General features: G+C 55.6%; 4 protein-coding genes across 4 annotated transcripts; 2 read left to right on the top strand and 2 right to left on the bottom strand.

Annotated features, from left to right (window-relative positions):
- Positions 1-57: 57 nt before the first annotated feature.
- Positions 58-790, top strand: N7532_009901 (DUF4396 domain-containing protein; the record flags this gene model as incomplete). Its single annotated transcript, XM_056622392.1, has 2 exons — positions 58-415; positions 498-790. The coding sequence occupies 2 exons, from the start codon at positions 58-60 to the stop codon at positions 788-790; spliced, it is 651 nt and encodes a 216-aa protein (XP_056469808.1).
- Positions 791-1809: 1019 nt separating this feature from the next.
- Positions 1810-3495, top strand: N7532_009900 (glycosyltransferase family 31 protein; the record flags this gene model as incomplete). Its single annotated transcript, XM_056622391.1, has 1 exon — positions 1810-3495. The coding sequence occupies one exon, from the start codon at positions 1810-1812 to the stop codon at positions 3493-3495; it is 1686 nt and encodes a 561-aa protein (XP_056469807.1).
- A 1028-nt stretch (positions 3496-4523) lies between these two features.
- N7532_009899 (Mechanosensitive ion channel family) lies at positions 4524-7370 on the bottom strand (the record flags this gene model as incomplete). The annotated part of the gene is made up of 1 exon (XM_056622390.1): positions 4524-7370. The coding sequence occupies one exon, from the start codon at positions 7368-7370 to the stop codon at positions 4524-4526; it is 2847 nt and encodes a 948-aa protein (XP_056469806.1).
- A 1843-nt stretch (positions 7371-9213) lies between these two features.
- On the bottom strand, positions 9214-15584 carry N7532_009898 (protein kinase RIM15; the record flags this gene model as incomplete). The annotated part of the gene is made up of 3 exons (XM_056622389.1): positions 9214-10278; positions 10329-14933; positions 15030-15584. The coding sequence occupies 3 exons, from the start codon at positions 15582-15584 to the stop codon at positions 9214-9216; spliced, it is 6225 nt and encodes a 2074-aa protein (XP_056469805.1).
- Positions 15585-15630: the final 46 nt, after the last annotated feature.

Raw genomic sequence — 15630 nt, 5'->3', positions numbered from 1 at the left:
CTCTCCAACCTCACCACAGCACACTCTCTACAGCCCGAACCAGTGAAGATATTCACGATGAATCGAGTCACCGTTTCACCGTGCCTTCGACAACGCCCTGCATATCGGCGGGTCCCCCTCGGGCCTCTCCGTGGGCTATCGCGAACCGCGCCAATATTCGCGCGCCCAAAGCGGCATGCCCCGGCCGGAACTAAACGCGACCCAGCACGATGCACGGCACCCTTGACCTCATCTTCTCCAAAATCTCACCCAGTCCTCAGCCGGGCCTTCTGGTCCTGCCGCTCGACCTGGCGGCGAGCCGGCATCAACACCCTGCGCTGCCTAGTGGGTTGCACCGTGGGCGACTTTTCAGCCCTATGGACGCTTCAATCGATTTATCCCGATCTCGGGATGGGGAATATCATGATGGCATCCAGTACGTCACAGCCCTGTCTCTGAAACTTTGTTCTGGAGGGAAGAAGATGAAGATTTCGGTAATTTGCTAATCTGGGGAGTAGTGGCTTCCGGAATCGCAACATCGATTCTACTTGAAACAGTGCTGTTGCGGCGTGGTGCCGATCAGCTGTCATGGCCGATGGCGGCCCGGACGGCCATGGGGATGAGCACGGTTTCGATGCTGGCAATGGAATTGGCGGAGAACGCGGTCGACTATCATCTCACCGGCGGAGTGATCGCGCTGGAGGATCCCCAGTTCTGGCTGGCGGCGGGATTGTCTGTTGGAGCGGGCTTTCTAGCCCCGTTGCCTTATAATTACTTGCGGCTGAAGAAGTACGGCAAGGCCTGCCATTGATTACAGTACTGCCAGGCAGGCAGTCGCAACTGCGGTGGTGTGTACCTGTACTATAGGTGATGTGTATGATTAGGACATGTACTATCAAATGTAGACAGGTGTCACGCATAAAGAAAATGGCATTCCTCACTTAGTTGGCGGGAAAATATCGGCCGTTTCAGACGCGGTGATAGGATGACAGGCAGAATTCGGTGCCCATCATTGCCCATCATTGCTCCAAACGGAGCGGCGCGACCACGGCGAACGAGGCGGCAGACCCTGGGACCTGAAATGTCCGGCGGGGTGCCGATCGCACGTCGCAGGTTTACGAGGAACGGCTGGCCCGCGAGATCGCCTGGGTTACATTCGACAGTCGGCCTATCAAGAGCAGAGTGGCCTGCAGTTGAATGTCCAGTACGCTCGAATCGTAGGTCTGAGTAGAGGTCGACATCTGGACTATACTAGGGAAGGTTGATGGTTCTGCAGAACGCGTCCACTCCCGCGTGGCCTTGCCAAACCCAACCAAACTAGTTTCAAGCTGCCAAGTGGGCGACGCGGCCCCGCCGGGCGTGCGGTGGATTCTCTAATGGTTGAATGGTGATAAATTGGGCTCCGCCTGGCATTTGTCTATACACTTCAGCCTTCAGCAGCGGATCTATCCATCTCACGTCGCATCCTCTGCTCATCTCAAGGTGTACGTATTCATCCCGTTGCGGCGCGCCTAAGATAGAAAACATTGCGGCAGTGGCTGCACGCCTTTCTGCCGGACCCACTTGCTGAGGCTAGACTAATCCAAAAAAAGCGGGCGATCGGCAGATGACGAAGACAGGCACATCGTCAGGAACGTGGCTCTTTTCTACTTTTCTGAGCCTCGCAGTCTCTGCCCCTCTCCCGTCACTCGATCCTATATACCACGGCGATACCACATCTATAGGGGCAGAGGAGTTGGGCGACCACATGTCGACTTGGTACTGACGACGTCTCCGATCCCGATCCCAAAGCTCGGTCCGATCGCCCCGAGACCGCGGCCAGTCCTCGCCATGCTCTCGTGCCAGCGCAGCAGAACCACCATTCTGCTGGCCTTCTTCCTGGCCTTGATCTTCGTCTCGATCCTGCGGGCCAGCCACGCCTCCAAATACCTCCAGAATAACCCTAATATCGAAATTACTCCGGGGTCGCAATCCCAATCGCAATCCGAGTCGGAGTCGCAGTCAACAACACAATCACAGAAGCAGCAATTGCAGCAACCGCAGCAACCCCCGAAACAACCTCAGTCCGAGGCGCAGGCGCCTCCGAATGATATCCCGCTGCAAAAGGGTGCTCCTGCCCTCCCCGGATCCGACCGGCTGTCGAAATTGCAAAACTACGAGTGTAATCTGGACCTGAACCTGCTTCGTCCCTACGGGTCGTACTACGATGGCAAGGTGAAATATTCGCGGTGGGATATCGCGGTGGTGCGATCGGAGAAGTTCAAGGGTTTCTCAGAGCATCTGAACGTACCTCTGCCCGAGTCCGAGTTGCCGCCGTTGCAGCTGGATATCGACTCTGCCGATCCGAAAATTCAGTACCGGCCCCTCCGTCCCGAGACGTGCAAGCCCATCGTTCTCGAGGCGCCTCCCGTGGAAACGGTCGATGCCTCGCATGTCTATGTTGGGTTCGCCACGACCATTGAGCGTCTGCATGATGATCTGCCCGCCTTTGCGCACTGGGCTGCCAACACCAAATTGCACATGTTTGGTCTGTTGGAGGAGATTGTCATTGAAGAAGATCTGGGCGATGGCAATGGCACGCAGACGCGCGTGATTGATCGCACCCCCGAGATCAGAGAGATGGAGCAGCGAGCCAAGGATCTGGGCATCCGAATGACCCTGCTGACTTCCCCCGCCGAATACACCGATCGCTACTTCGCGTTGACTAAGGTGATGTGGGAGAATCGCGATCTCGACACCAAGACCGATTGGGCCGTCGTCATTGACGACGACACCTTCTTCCCATCCATGGGCAACATCATCCACCACCTCAAGGCCTACGATCCTTCCGAGAAGTGGTACATCGGTGCCCCGACCGAGAGCTTCGAGCAACTCAAGGGAAACATGTGGATGGCCTTTGGCGGCGCGGGCATCTTCATGTCCATGCCGCTGATCGGAGAAATGATGGAATCCTACGACTCCTGCGACGAGTGGAAGGGCCCTGGCGACCAGAAGATCGCGCAGTGCGTCTACTGGCACACCAAAACTAAACTCACCTGGGAAAAGGGCCTCTTCCAACTCGACATCCACCGCGACCCGTCCGGCTTCTTCGAGTCCGGCCGGCCCCTCCCGCTCTCCGTGCACCACTGGAAGTCTAACTTCCATGTCGACATGGTCGCGCTCAGCAAGGTCGCTGCTATCTGCGGCGATAACTGTCTCCTCAACCGCTGGCGGGTGGGAGATTCGCGTGAGTGGTTCTTTACCAATGGATTCTCGCTAGTCAAGTACTCCTACCCGCTTGATGACGAGGATATGAAGCGTATGGAGTTTACCTGGGAAGAGGACTATTGGTCGCCCATGGATGATTACTCCTACAGTCTGGCGCCGCTGCGTGATATGGACTGGGAGAAGCTCTCGTTCCAGCTGCGGGATGCTGTGGTGGAGGATGATGGTCGCCGGGTACGACAGATCTACGTTCATGAGCCGGACTTTTTGATGATGGGCCTGCCCACATCCGGGAGGTGGTTTGGAATTTGATTGACGATAAATGAATGATCGTCTGAGAGCCGCTCCATCATAGTGGACTTCCTAACTGCCCTCCATATTCTTTCGAGTCTGCCAAGGCTTCTCTTTCCTTGGGATCCACTGCACCGTCGATGTCATAAAAAAACCACCGTTTGGTTGATATGCAACGAGATGCTCACAGCACATGAGGCTTGCTCTGTCCCATTCCGGAGTTTATAGCTGGCGTTTGAGCCTCGTGTCATGCTGTATAGACGCCTGTTCCACGCACATACGGCGTACATTGGAGATATACGATTTTTCATGTCTTTTCTTTCAGTACATAGACTTTGACCGGAGTTGAATATATATGCATCCACAAGAGGTTATGTTTCAGCATATGCTAGTGTAGGAATAGCCGAGAGGCTTGTAGTCTTTCCGTTGCCATGATCCCTTCACACTAGCATGGCGATCCTTCGTCTTGAAGGAATTTCGTCCAGCCCATTGGAGATATCAGACCTCGGTCATTGGCACAATCCCAGCTGTGAAGATCAGTTGCGCCTAAAGTTCAAGTTACCCCAACAGTGCGATTCAACCCAGCCTACCTAGGCAAAGGCAGATCGACTCAAGTTCGCATATCGAAACGCACTGGTCCACTACAGGGTAGTTCAATAATAATGTGACAGTATATAGATAACATTTCCTGATGATTATTCACGATAAAGATAAAATAAACCACCCATCAACAAGCTCATTTGGCTGGAATGCATAACAGGGGCACATAAGACAAAAGTGTAGGAAAGGAGGGTGAAGAAATACTCTTTTGAGCGCTGCAGGGTTTTTGAAACCATGTATATGGGTATGATGTGAGAAAGAACAGAATTATCAGAATCAGCCTGAGACACAAGCAGACACAAGCATAGACTCTGTATGCAGACTGTATGCAGATACCATAGGATATCAAATTATAGAGAAAAATATATGTCCAAGAAAAATCCGCAATTCACCTCGTTTCAAAATACAAATCGCACGACTCGCTTTTCCACTTACGGTCCGCCGCGCTATTATTGCGCGCGGCCCTCAGTAGTAGAGTCTCGAGTCTGTGCACCGGAAACTGCTGGGCCGGGGGCGCCAGGTGAGACACCACGGCCAGATTCGAGGTCGCGACGGTCCCGACTGACGCTGCTGCGGTGGCGGAAGAAGCGGTTGCGGGTAGAGCTGCCGCCGCTGCGAACGCTGGGGGCGTCGGTCGAAGGCCGGCCCTCCCCTTGCGTTGGGACGCTGAGGTTTGAGGGACGACGGTGGCGCGAGGAGGAGGCGCTGGCGCTCCGACGCTCCTCTTCCTCTTCGGCGACTTCCTGCATGCGGCGCTCGGCAGCCTCGCGGTTCGAGGTGCGGACGACGTCGTCGATGCGCACGGTGCGGTCCTCGAAGACATCGCCCATCACGTCGTTGGAGGACAGATTGGCCATGCCCAGGGAGAAATCCACGTGCTTGCGGGAGGTGGAGGCTCCGCGGGCGCGGGCCGCCGCGGTGTTCATGCCCTTGCGGAGGATGGACGGGTGCCGGGTGGCGCTGCCGGTGCTGATGCTGGTGTTCTCGGGGATGGAATGCGAGTTGTCACCGATGGTGGTGACCTCCTCGGCCTGGGTGGGGTCGTTGTGTCGCGGGGCCGGAGTCGGGGCCATCATGGGATGGCCGTAGTTGACGTGGAAGGGGATGTCCACGTTCGCACCCTGGAGGTTCATGCGAGGACCCTCGATGCCGATCTCTTGCAGGGCGATCATGAGCATGCAGATGAACTTGTTGCGACGCTGCAGACGGAGACCCTCGTTCTGCCAGTTGGACTTGTAGAAGAAGACGACGTTCAGGGTGACGGAGAAGTTTTCGGTGACGGCGCGCATCTCGGTGAGAATGTTGCTCTGGAAATCGCGCTTCTCGCTGCGGACAAACTCCAGCAGGCGCTGGCGGAGGCCATCGAGCTGGTCGATGGTCGTGCCGTACTTGATGATGATTGGGACGGCCTCGGCCAGGGCACCGGAACGGCGTTGGTTGAGAATGAAGAGGCTGTTCAAGTAGCTGTTCGGAGCCTGGACAACGTGGCCCTGCATCTTCTTGAACTCAGTGTAGAGAAGAGTAATTTCCTTGACAAAGTAGTCGTCACCAAGGCCGGTGTCACCGGAGTTACCATACACGGTGACACGGTCACCGACATCGAAGGGATGCTTGACAAAGACGAAGATGATGGACTGTAGGAACTCCTGGGCCGTAGCAGAGAACAACCAAGACAGAGCGAGAATGGTGGAACCCGCCGAGGTGAGAACACCAGCGGCGGAGGTCGAGATCAGAGAGAGGAAGACGATGAGGACAATAACAAAGACGAAGAACATAAAGACATCGTCCAGCTTCGAGACAACAGAGTCCAGATCCTTCAGCGAGGCAGTGATCGACTTGCGCTCACGACCAATGTCCACGCAGACGGCTTCCAATTCATCCATTGAGATATCTCCGTTCATGTCGCGGTCGAACATGACAAAGGCAGCCTCGGCCTCCTCATTGTTGTCAAAAGCCTCCTTCAGATCACCAGAGAACACAGTATCGAAACCATCGCGCACAAAGGTCCGGTAGAGACGGCGAGCCAGAACCTGACAGCCCGCGGTAGATCGGAGCAGGGTGAGAATCACTTGATACGGATCACTGCTGTTCTTGACTCGACGACCAGTGAAGTCAGCCACGACTCCTCCAGCGACATCGCCGACCTTGTTTCCGACCTTGTTGACGGCACTCTTAGCCGCACGTCCGGCCATACCGGCATAGTGCAAGGGCGTCTTTGTGCCGCCCTCAGGGCCGGAGTCTCCCTGTTTTTCCTGAAACGCATCGTCGTCCTCCTCGATCTGCGCGCGGGACCACTGGTAGAGCTTGACCAAGCTGCCGATCTGAAACTTGTTGATCTCAATGCGGTCGGCGTAGGTGCGCAGATGGAAGCTGATGGCGATCAGCTGGATGATGACCTTCTCAATCAAATTGAGAATGGTCCATACAAAGATCACAATGATAATCTTGTTCAGTGTGTTTTCCCAGCTGCGAGTAGTCTTGTCACCGTCCACGTGGTGATTCTTCATCGTAGGCAAGAAAGAAATCTCGACACCGAGCCACCACAGGAAGAGAGCAAAGTGGATTTCGAGTTGCTTGGCCATGTCACGCCATTTCTTCGCATTGTTCGTGAAGATGCTAGCGATGACACTCGTCACAGGTGGCAGACACTTGCCCACGATGCGACCGGCCCAGAGTGTCAACCACACGATTTCCAGCCAGATCGAGAACCACATCAATTTGACGCCACCGACACTTGTGTTGGGGAATCGGAGGGCACCGACCAGCAGCGGGATCAGAATCAGCAGTACCATAGGCACGATATAGGTCAGGTAGCGCACGATGAAGCTGGACTGGTGGATCCGCTTGACAAACGCCGACAACTTGGTGTTGGGGCTCTCAGGGGGCTTGTAGACGGCGGCCTTCTCGTGGAGAGGGTTGGTCGCCTCGTCGAACTCGTCCACAGCCTCACTGCGACGCGATCGCGTGCGGCTCATTGAGTTGCGCTCTCCCTCGCCATTCTCGCCTTGGGTGGAGCGCGATGCCACGCGTTCGGCCTGCAGCAGCATGAGATCATCCTCCAGGCGGGTGGCTTGCTCGCGGCGCGCGGAGGGCGTGCTCATCGGCGGCGGGCAATCTTCGTGTAGAGCCGTGTTGACCTTGAGGTTGTTGGAGTTGGCGTTGCGCTGCTCGCCGGATGACTCGTTCACGTAGGTGCCATCGTCGGAGGTGGGCGTTTGTTCGTGAGGGTTGGCCCGCTCGCCCTGCTGCTCTTGAACGTGAAAGGTCTTTTTGTGGGTGTCCACAGGGCTCGACATCGTGGCACCAGGCCGATCGAAAAGGAATGTGGGGGGTACGGTCGACTCTACGGATCAACGTAGAGGAATGTGCCCCGAGGAACTATGTAATGATGAGAAATAAAGTCCAGATGCCGATCTGGAGGGTATAGTCGAGGCGAGTCGGGTGATGGGAAGCGAGTAGACCCCAAGACCTTGAACAAAACGAAGGTGGGCGTGGGCTCGGTCGTGGAGGATGTCGAAGGGGAAAAAAAGAGGAGAAAGAAGCTCCTCGGTGATCGCAGTGCCGTCAACTGCCTACAGCGCAAAGCATGAAACCCTGTGGGCCGCGGTGGGTCGCTGGCCCAGTTGGTCTGGACCGCATAACTATTATTATTACCCGGTACATTTGCTCTTGGGATCTCGCCAGTCGCGCTGAAATCTACCGGGCTTCCAGTCTGCTACGGCGTGGTGGCTGTCCTGTCGATGTGCAGCAAGGTCAGGGACTATAGTTACACCACCTCGCATCGCGAACTGCTCCCTCCACCAAGCCCTTCCCCCAGCCAACTGTCTCACCGTGAAATATCTGTGCAACAATTATGTTGTCCACTCGATGCAGCCATCGCTTGGCATCTCCACCGGGTGGCGTCGATGGCGAAGGGGCGCCGCGAAATGGTACTCGCCGGGCCAATCGAGCCCCGGTTTCGACTGTCCGTCTCCCAAACGGCCAATTTTTCGTCTGGCTCGCCCCTGGCATTCCCGAACCCCCTCAGGTTGGTACCGATCAGAGTCAATAAATCAGTGTCCATGGCCACACTAGCGGTGGTGAGGTAGTGATATCACCCATGGCGCGGCAGTGGGTCGAATTCACCGGGTCCAAAAGTGGTACATCATCAACATGAACGTGAATTGTGCACCACGTATAACTCGGACACCGGACGACAGCTCACAAGTCTATCGGGCTGCTCAAAGGAGTCAATCCACATGCTCCATCCGGGATGCACGCAAGCACCTCCCCGAGCATCATCGACCACCACGCACACATCCAATCGATCGCGCCGATCGGGTCAGATTGGGGGCCTCCATGCGAATGCTAGTAGTGGAGTGCAGGAGCACATACAGGCGATGCATCCCAGCAGCACCAATCTCGACCGTCTGCAGGTGTCGTCGTGTGTGCCCCGCGTGGACGGGTCTGAGGGAGGGACGAGCAATTGGCCTTGGGTCATTTGCCCGGGGAGAAGCCGCGGAGCAGCCGGGCCTAACGCAGTAAGATCGTCGTGGAGACGGACTGACAGCGCCAAGAACGGTCGACGCCGGATCTAACATGTCTCCGCGGGGGCCATTCGTAGCAAATGATATGTAGGATGCAAGTATATTATATAAGGTGGGTGTAGAGGGAGACAGGTCGCGTGGGGAGGATCTACTGTTTCATGCCGTGGGCATGGCGGTGGGATTCTAGACAGCCCAGAGGGAGATGCAAAAAAAGCAACGCGGGAGAAATGATGATAGGGGGTCAAATTCATACTCGAATTGGCGAGTCAGAGCGAAGAAGAGCCCGGAGCAAACTACCTGGGCATTGGCCCACGCCGGGAACAATGCGAATAGTTGACAAACACAAAAAAATAAAACACATAAAAGAGATCAGTCCTGAACACCTGGCTCCGTGGCCATAGAAAACAAGATGGGACATAAGAGACGTGAGAGAAACGCGTATAGTGACATGTCCGCTGGACAGTGCAAAAATCAAGGAAAATGTACACAACGAAGGCAAGTAAGTGGTTGCAAGTGGAGATGCAAAATATGTGAAATGAAAAGGAGGAGACAAGAATGGAAAAAATACCAGTAGTATCATGAGGAAGAGAGGAGATTCCGGGGAAATCCTGCTCTATCTTTTGGAGGGCAGATCGCTGCGGTGTCGTTCACCCGGTCGAGGGGTGTTGTCGGTGTCCAGGCTCGGCGAGGGATGAAGGGGCCGAGGTGTAGCTTCCGCATCAGGACTGGGGCAGTTGTCGGTATCGACCACGGTGCTGTATTCTGCAGACAAGAGACTACTCGAGACCTTCACCTCGGGAGTTATGGGGAGTCCAGTGCCATGCCATGGAGGAGTCGTTTGGCCTTGATAAAAGCTCTCGGAGCTGGCCTGGGAGATAGAAGGATGGGATGTAGGACCCGAGTAGACCGAGGTGTCGTGATGCGACAGGAAGGGGCGGCTGGGCTGAGGACCGGGGGATGCGGACGAAGTCCTAAGGGGAGGAGGAGAACCACGAGGGCTGAGATGCTCTTCGGCCTCGGACTCCTCGGGGATGCTCATGCCTTCAAAGCGCTCCTCAAGGCTCGTACTGGCCGGCGACCCGAGGGACCCGTCGTCGCTAGTAGTAGCAAACTCTCCGCTTTGTCTTCGCAGGGCCTCTCTCTCCTTCTTGAGCAGCTCTTCACTGCCGCTGACAACGCTACCTCGGCTGTTGGTGCGCATCATCTCAATGCCTAGTTTGGATCCAGGACGACGATTCCGAGCTGGCGGGCTGCGTCGGGATTGGGTGTTACCCAACTCTTCATCTTCGTCGTCTCCGGACTCGGCCCCTTCGTATTTCTTGCGTTCTAGAGACTCTCGTTTGGCGCGAATGGCTTCACTGGATCGCTGCTTTCGTGGCGTGAGAGCACCACTCCCATCGATGGCTGCCGGGGTACTGGCGGCATTAAGCAGCTGAGGGACCGGCACGGCCTCGGGATCGGGACTGCCAGGATGAGCATTCTCGGAAATACCGAGACCGCCGCCGCCACCACCACCGGTCCCTTGTTCCCAGTCATCGTGGTTTCGACTGATAATAACAGGGACTTCCTCTGGCTTAATGGATTCCATATCGCCAAAGACACTGCTGCTCACGGAATCATCGCGACTAGACCCCCGGTACAAGCTCGGGGGTGAGGCACGAATCCAGATGATGTCGAGCTAGGGCTGTCATCATTCGCTGTATGGGTGCGAGCAGAAGACACGGGCACCGAGAGTGGTTGTGACGAAGGGTTATAGTCCTTGGGCGGTGGCTTCCACATACACCAACGGCAAAGTGTCTCAGTAAGCTTGGACAGTGTAGGCGGCTTTTGGATCAGTGCATCAAAGTAGTGGGTCTCGGGTAGGTCTTTCAAGTAGCCTGTAACAGCGATGATTGGCGTATGTCTGTTCGCACTGCGAGTCTCCCGCACCATGCGCGCAAAATCGGCACCATTGACTTGAGGCAACTTGAACTCCGTCATGATAAGGTCGAACTGAACTTCGCTGAGCGCGTAACGCATGGCTTCCGCACCATTCGTTACCGTGATAGTCCGGCAGCGGAGCTTCTCGAACAACCGCTCCATCACTAGCCGCGAAACAGGGTGATCCTCACAGATCAGGATATCCAGAGGTCGGAAGAATGGACCCTCCTGGAGATTGAATTGCGATAGGCGGCGGGAGCTTTGCCGCCGTCGTTGAACCTTGAGTAAAGCCTTGGTCCGTGGATCCTCGTTGTCCGACGACGACGGAGAAATATCGAATAATTGACTGCGTCGCTTGTGGTGGGAAGGGACGACCGATTCCCGGCTGAGAGAGGTGGACAGTTCACCACCATCTTGGGATCCGATTGTCTGTGATCGGGCTCGGCCACCTGGCGCGCTCCCCTGTCGCTGGCTCGAAGGGTGCTTGTCTGGTGAGTGGGCGGGCATTCGATTGGCCTTGACGGGAGAAGACGCAACAGAGCCCATTCGAACGTTGGGCATACGACTCTGGTCTACAGATGACGATGGGAACGTGCCACTGGATTGGTGCGACGCGTTTGAGGAAGAACCAGACGTCTTGCGACGCTCGTGGTTATGCCCTTGGCCTGTACTGAATTGAACCAGAAGTGGCGAAGATGGCTGGGACGGCCGGCTTGGCGAGGAATTGGCCTGGCTCAGACTAGAAGGGGAAGATGGCCGATTGTTGCCCTTGTTCTGAGACAGGGTTCGCTGCAAGGACATCGGAAGCGGGCTTCCTTCCAAGGATGGCTGTGAGTTCGACATCGGTGGTTGCACGGTTGAAGAAGAGCTGGATTGACGGTGCTGCGCCTGCATGGCTTCTTGCCGCATTTTCTGAATGACATCTTTGTTCGCCTTTTCTAGCATGGGCAGATTCTTGAAATTGAAACTACCGAAATCATCTGCCGGTGCCGGCTCGCTCAATCTGCGGCTGCGGGAATCCCTGGCATCCCGAACATGAGGTGGGATATGCAGAGGCATCAACGGGCGCTTCATCGAGTTAACCTGTGACCGAACCTTGAACAAGGCGTCGTGAGGCCGGTCAGGATACACTCCCGTAGTTGCTGGGATCTGTGGTGAAGACTCGTCCTCCATTTCCTCGGCAAAGGCTTGCAAAGTTGCGCCCCGGGCGTCAAAGTACTCGGTATCCTCGGGGTTCTCGATGTTTGGCACAAACTGGGCTTTGTCTTCTAACAACGTATCCCAGTTAATATCGGAAAACCACGGGTGGGCACGAATTTCTGTTCCGCCGTTTGGATACTTCTCCTCAACATTTGCTCCAATGCGCTCACGTGGATCCAAGGTCATAAGTTTATTCATTAAATCCAGAGACTCTGGCGTGGTGTACTCTTCAGGATCATCGGGCCAGTTGATCCGCCGACGCAAGATATTATCAAAGACCTTGTCTGGCGTGGCAGCATTGAAGGGAGGGTATCCGAAAATGAACTCGAACATGATACACCCCAGGGACCACCAATCGCTGATCTCATCTTGACCAACACCATTGATAGTTTCGGGAGCCAAGTAATCAGGAGTTCCAACAAATCTTCGATCATGGTCCTCGGGGTCGAAAAGAGCCATGACAGGAGGCAACATGCCCTGTTGTGGCGGGGTGTTATGTGCCATGCTGAAAGTCGGTTGCAGCGGGTATAGAAGCGGCGACTCTCCTGCCTCACTGGATGCTTCTTCTTCGGCTAGGCTGGTTGACAGCATGCTCGGAGATGGTGCCGAGGGCTCATGGTCATTCAGAGAGAACGTCCTAAACATGCCATTCAGACTGTCACTGCCCGCACTGTCACTGCGATAGCCCGATGCACGGCGGGAGTTTTGTCGACTCATCCCACTTTGATTCAGCGCATTTTGGGTCAGTCCACTTTGGTTTAGGTTGAAGTAGGACGGTTGGCCCACACTCGTGCCTGGCTCCGGGGTGATCAGTGGCGTAGATCCTGGCGAGCCTGCTTGGAAATCGAAGGATGCAGAGCGAGAAGACGCGATTGAGATGGCACGAGGAAACGGTCCTTGCTTGAGGAGATCGGGCGCCGATTCATTGGGGCTCTTGAGAACTCGCTTTTGGCGGCCAACCAAACCCATTCGCGACAGACCAAAGTCAGTCAATTTCAGATGGCCTGTCTGGTCAATCAACAGATTGTCTGGCTTGAGATCACGATGAACAATCCCGCGGTTATGGAGGTGCTGAACACCAAGCACAACTTCGGCAATGTACTTCTTGGCCCAGTCCTCAGGGAGACCACCAAGGACTTTCACGAGTGAGGCGCAATCACCCCCATTCAAGTACTCCATGACCAGATAGAGATATTCTTTGCTCGAAAACGTCCAGTACAGCTTAGCAACAAAATCACTCTCACCCTGCCACATCATGATGGCTCGCTCGGCTTTTACATTGGTGACCTGATTCTTGGCAATCATGTCTGCCTTTTTCAAGACCTTGATCGCGTAATATTCGCCAGTGGATTTCTTCTTCGACAAATACACACTTCCAAACGCGCCCTTGCTGATCGGCTTGATAATTTCGAAATCTTTGATGGACGGTGGAGCCGGACGTGGCTGTTGACTGACTGAGGGGAGGCGAGGCGATGGCGGAGGCTTTGCCACGTCGGAGGAGGTAGCGGATGACTGACGACGATGATGCCGATAGTTGTGCGCGAGCTCGCCTGCGTACGTCGACGGGGAAACGATTGGCGACGGGAGGCTGTCCGCGCCATTGGAGTATCGAGGCTTAGGCATCCGGAGGGGAGAGTGCGGGCCGGAAACCCGTGCGGGAGAAGGTTGGCGGCGAGGAGAGCTAGATAGTCCTGGAAGAACTAAGCTTCTGCGTTTTCGATCGAAACTGCGCTCGGAGGACGGTGAGTCGGTCCGCATGGCTCCAGTAAATGCGGACGTGGACGGCATACTGCTATCGCTACTATCTCCAGCATCGATTTCAGATAATGCCAAGCCACGCCGGGGTTGGGAGGTGCCCAGGAGGCCTACGGCACTTCTGTGAGATCGAGGCGTCGGACACTCCATCGGACTATTCGACCCAGTTGACACCGCAGTTGAAGAAGTTGATCTTGTCTCTCCTTGGCCAAACAACGCACGATCGGGTGAGTTCCGCATCGACATTGTCAGTGCGGATGTTGGCTTGCGTGCTGTCGGCGCCGCAAGCTGTGGCTGCTGTTGTGGCTGCGGAGCTGGTATCTGCGTTTGTGTTTCTGGTTTCGCTGGACCTTGCAAAGGAGCTTGTGATGGGAGTTGGCTCTGCGCACTCGCCAGCGACGGCAGTGACTCTTGACTTGGGTGTTGTGAGAAAGCGTCTTCTCTGGCTGAAGAGTAGTCAACAATGCTATCATCCACACCGGAAGCCCGGATCGCCTCTTCATCTGAAGAGAATGATGAATCACTAAGCTGCCCAGCAGCTATACGCTCAGCCTTGCTGAGAGCAGCAGCGATACATTCCTCTACAAGGACTGTATACTCGATACGAATTCGCTCCGCATATTCAACAATCTTGCGGTGACGAACGACGGCATCGACCTTGGCCTTGGCCACAGTTTCTGTATCGCTCGAGAGGGCTGCCAGGCCCTGTTCCTGCTCTAGTGTGTTCGAGCTCGGCGATTGCCACTGGGTGACCTGGGAGATTCTGGATTCGGATTGCGGAGAAAGCGTTCGCAATTCGTCATTGCTCTCGGGTCGGGCTGATTCCTTGATCACAGGCATACTGATTTCCAGCGCCGTATCGCACAGGTCCAGGACCAATTCCACAATACGAGCAAGCGGCCGCCGGACTGTAAACGACCGAGGTCGACAGGGGGTGGTACCGGATGCAGAGTGATCTCTCGACCGAGGCGGAGTCCCTGGTGCCGAATTGATATTCGACACAGACGCGGAGGATGGCGTTGAGCTCACTGGGGAAGGCCCAATCGGCAATCCTTTATACTCCGGTTGTGCGCTAGGCATGATACTACCATCGTTCCCGATGAGTGGTCGTCCTTGCCGAGTCTCTAGCGCATCGAGGACTTTCACGATTGCATGGCGATGTTCATTGAGATTCTCCTGTGCGATCTGAACGTCCATCTCTGCCCGGTGCTCCTGCAGACACAAGTCCGAATGTTTCTCAAACCACCATGGTGTGATCTGGCGTTCGCAGATTCGACATAGGACTGGAGTCGGGGCTGGATGCTTCAACGGATCGGGTTCGTTTGCCGCAGCCTCAGCCAGCGTTGTCAAGTAGTTGGCCAGGACTTCTGCTCCAACGCCGAGTGATTCCACCAGGAGAGGAGGCAGGTCGATTGTTACTTCGCGGGGCTCGGTGAACGGTCGGAGCATCCACATAGTCTATAAATAAAATGGTGGTTAGCCTGGTATGCCCTCATTGTATAGACTCAGTCAGGCGGGCAATCCGTCGATCGAGTAGCGGTTGCCATCACGTACATGTCCAGCTTGGTCGTCCGTCCGCTCATATACCATAATTCCTTGTCCCTCCATAGTCAGCACATTGTGGACGCCTTCGCCCTGCGAAGGCTCTTCGGGGTTATCCGATCGCTTTTCCTTCTCTACTCCATCATTTGTCTCGGCCGGGCGCGACTCGGGGGCGTATTTTAGGACCGAGTCTGGTCCCATCTCGACGGAGAAGCGGATGAAGCGACTCCGCGAGTCGTCCTCTTTCATCGCGTCGATCGCATCACGAAAGACATCCTTGTTGCCGAGCAGAATGTCCGAGATCATGAGGCCTTCAACCGACTCCGGAGGGGAGCCGACCACCTGCTTCCATGATGGGCTCACCCACTTAATGCGACCGTCCAGATCGAGATCAACGATGATGTTTAACGTCTGTTCGGCCGCCTCCTTCAAATCTTCACGCTCCTCCCGCATGTCATCACTCATACTCCGGGTCATTTTCGGTTTGATGTTCCGAGCCTCTTGCCGTAGGGCCGTCACGGCCGGGGGCGCGAGGAATTGGGGTGTTGGTGAGCCATTGTCCGCCATATTGACTCGGTCGGTCGACGAGAGGATACGTTCGGCCGGGTTAATC

The sequence above is a fragment of the Penicillium argentinense genome (assembly GCF_028826775.1).
Source record: "Penicillium argentinense strain IBT 30761 chromosome Unknown utg000010l_segment0_segment0, whole genome shotgun sequence".
Classification (NCBI taxonomy): Eukaryota; Fungi; Ascomycota; class Eurotiomycetes; order Eurotiales; family Aspergillaceae; genus Penicillium; species Penicillium argentinense.
The sequence above is the reverse complement of the archived record's forward strand: the minus strand, read 5'-3'. Positions and strand labels throughout refer to the sequence as shown.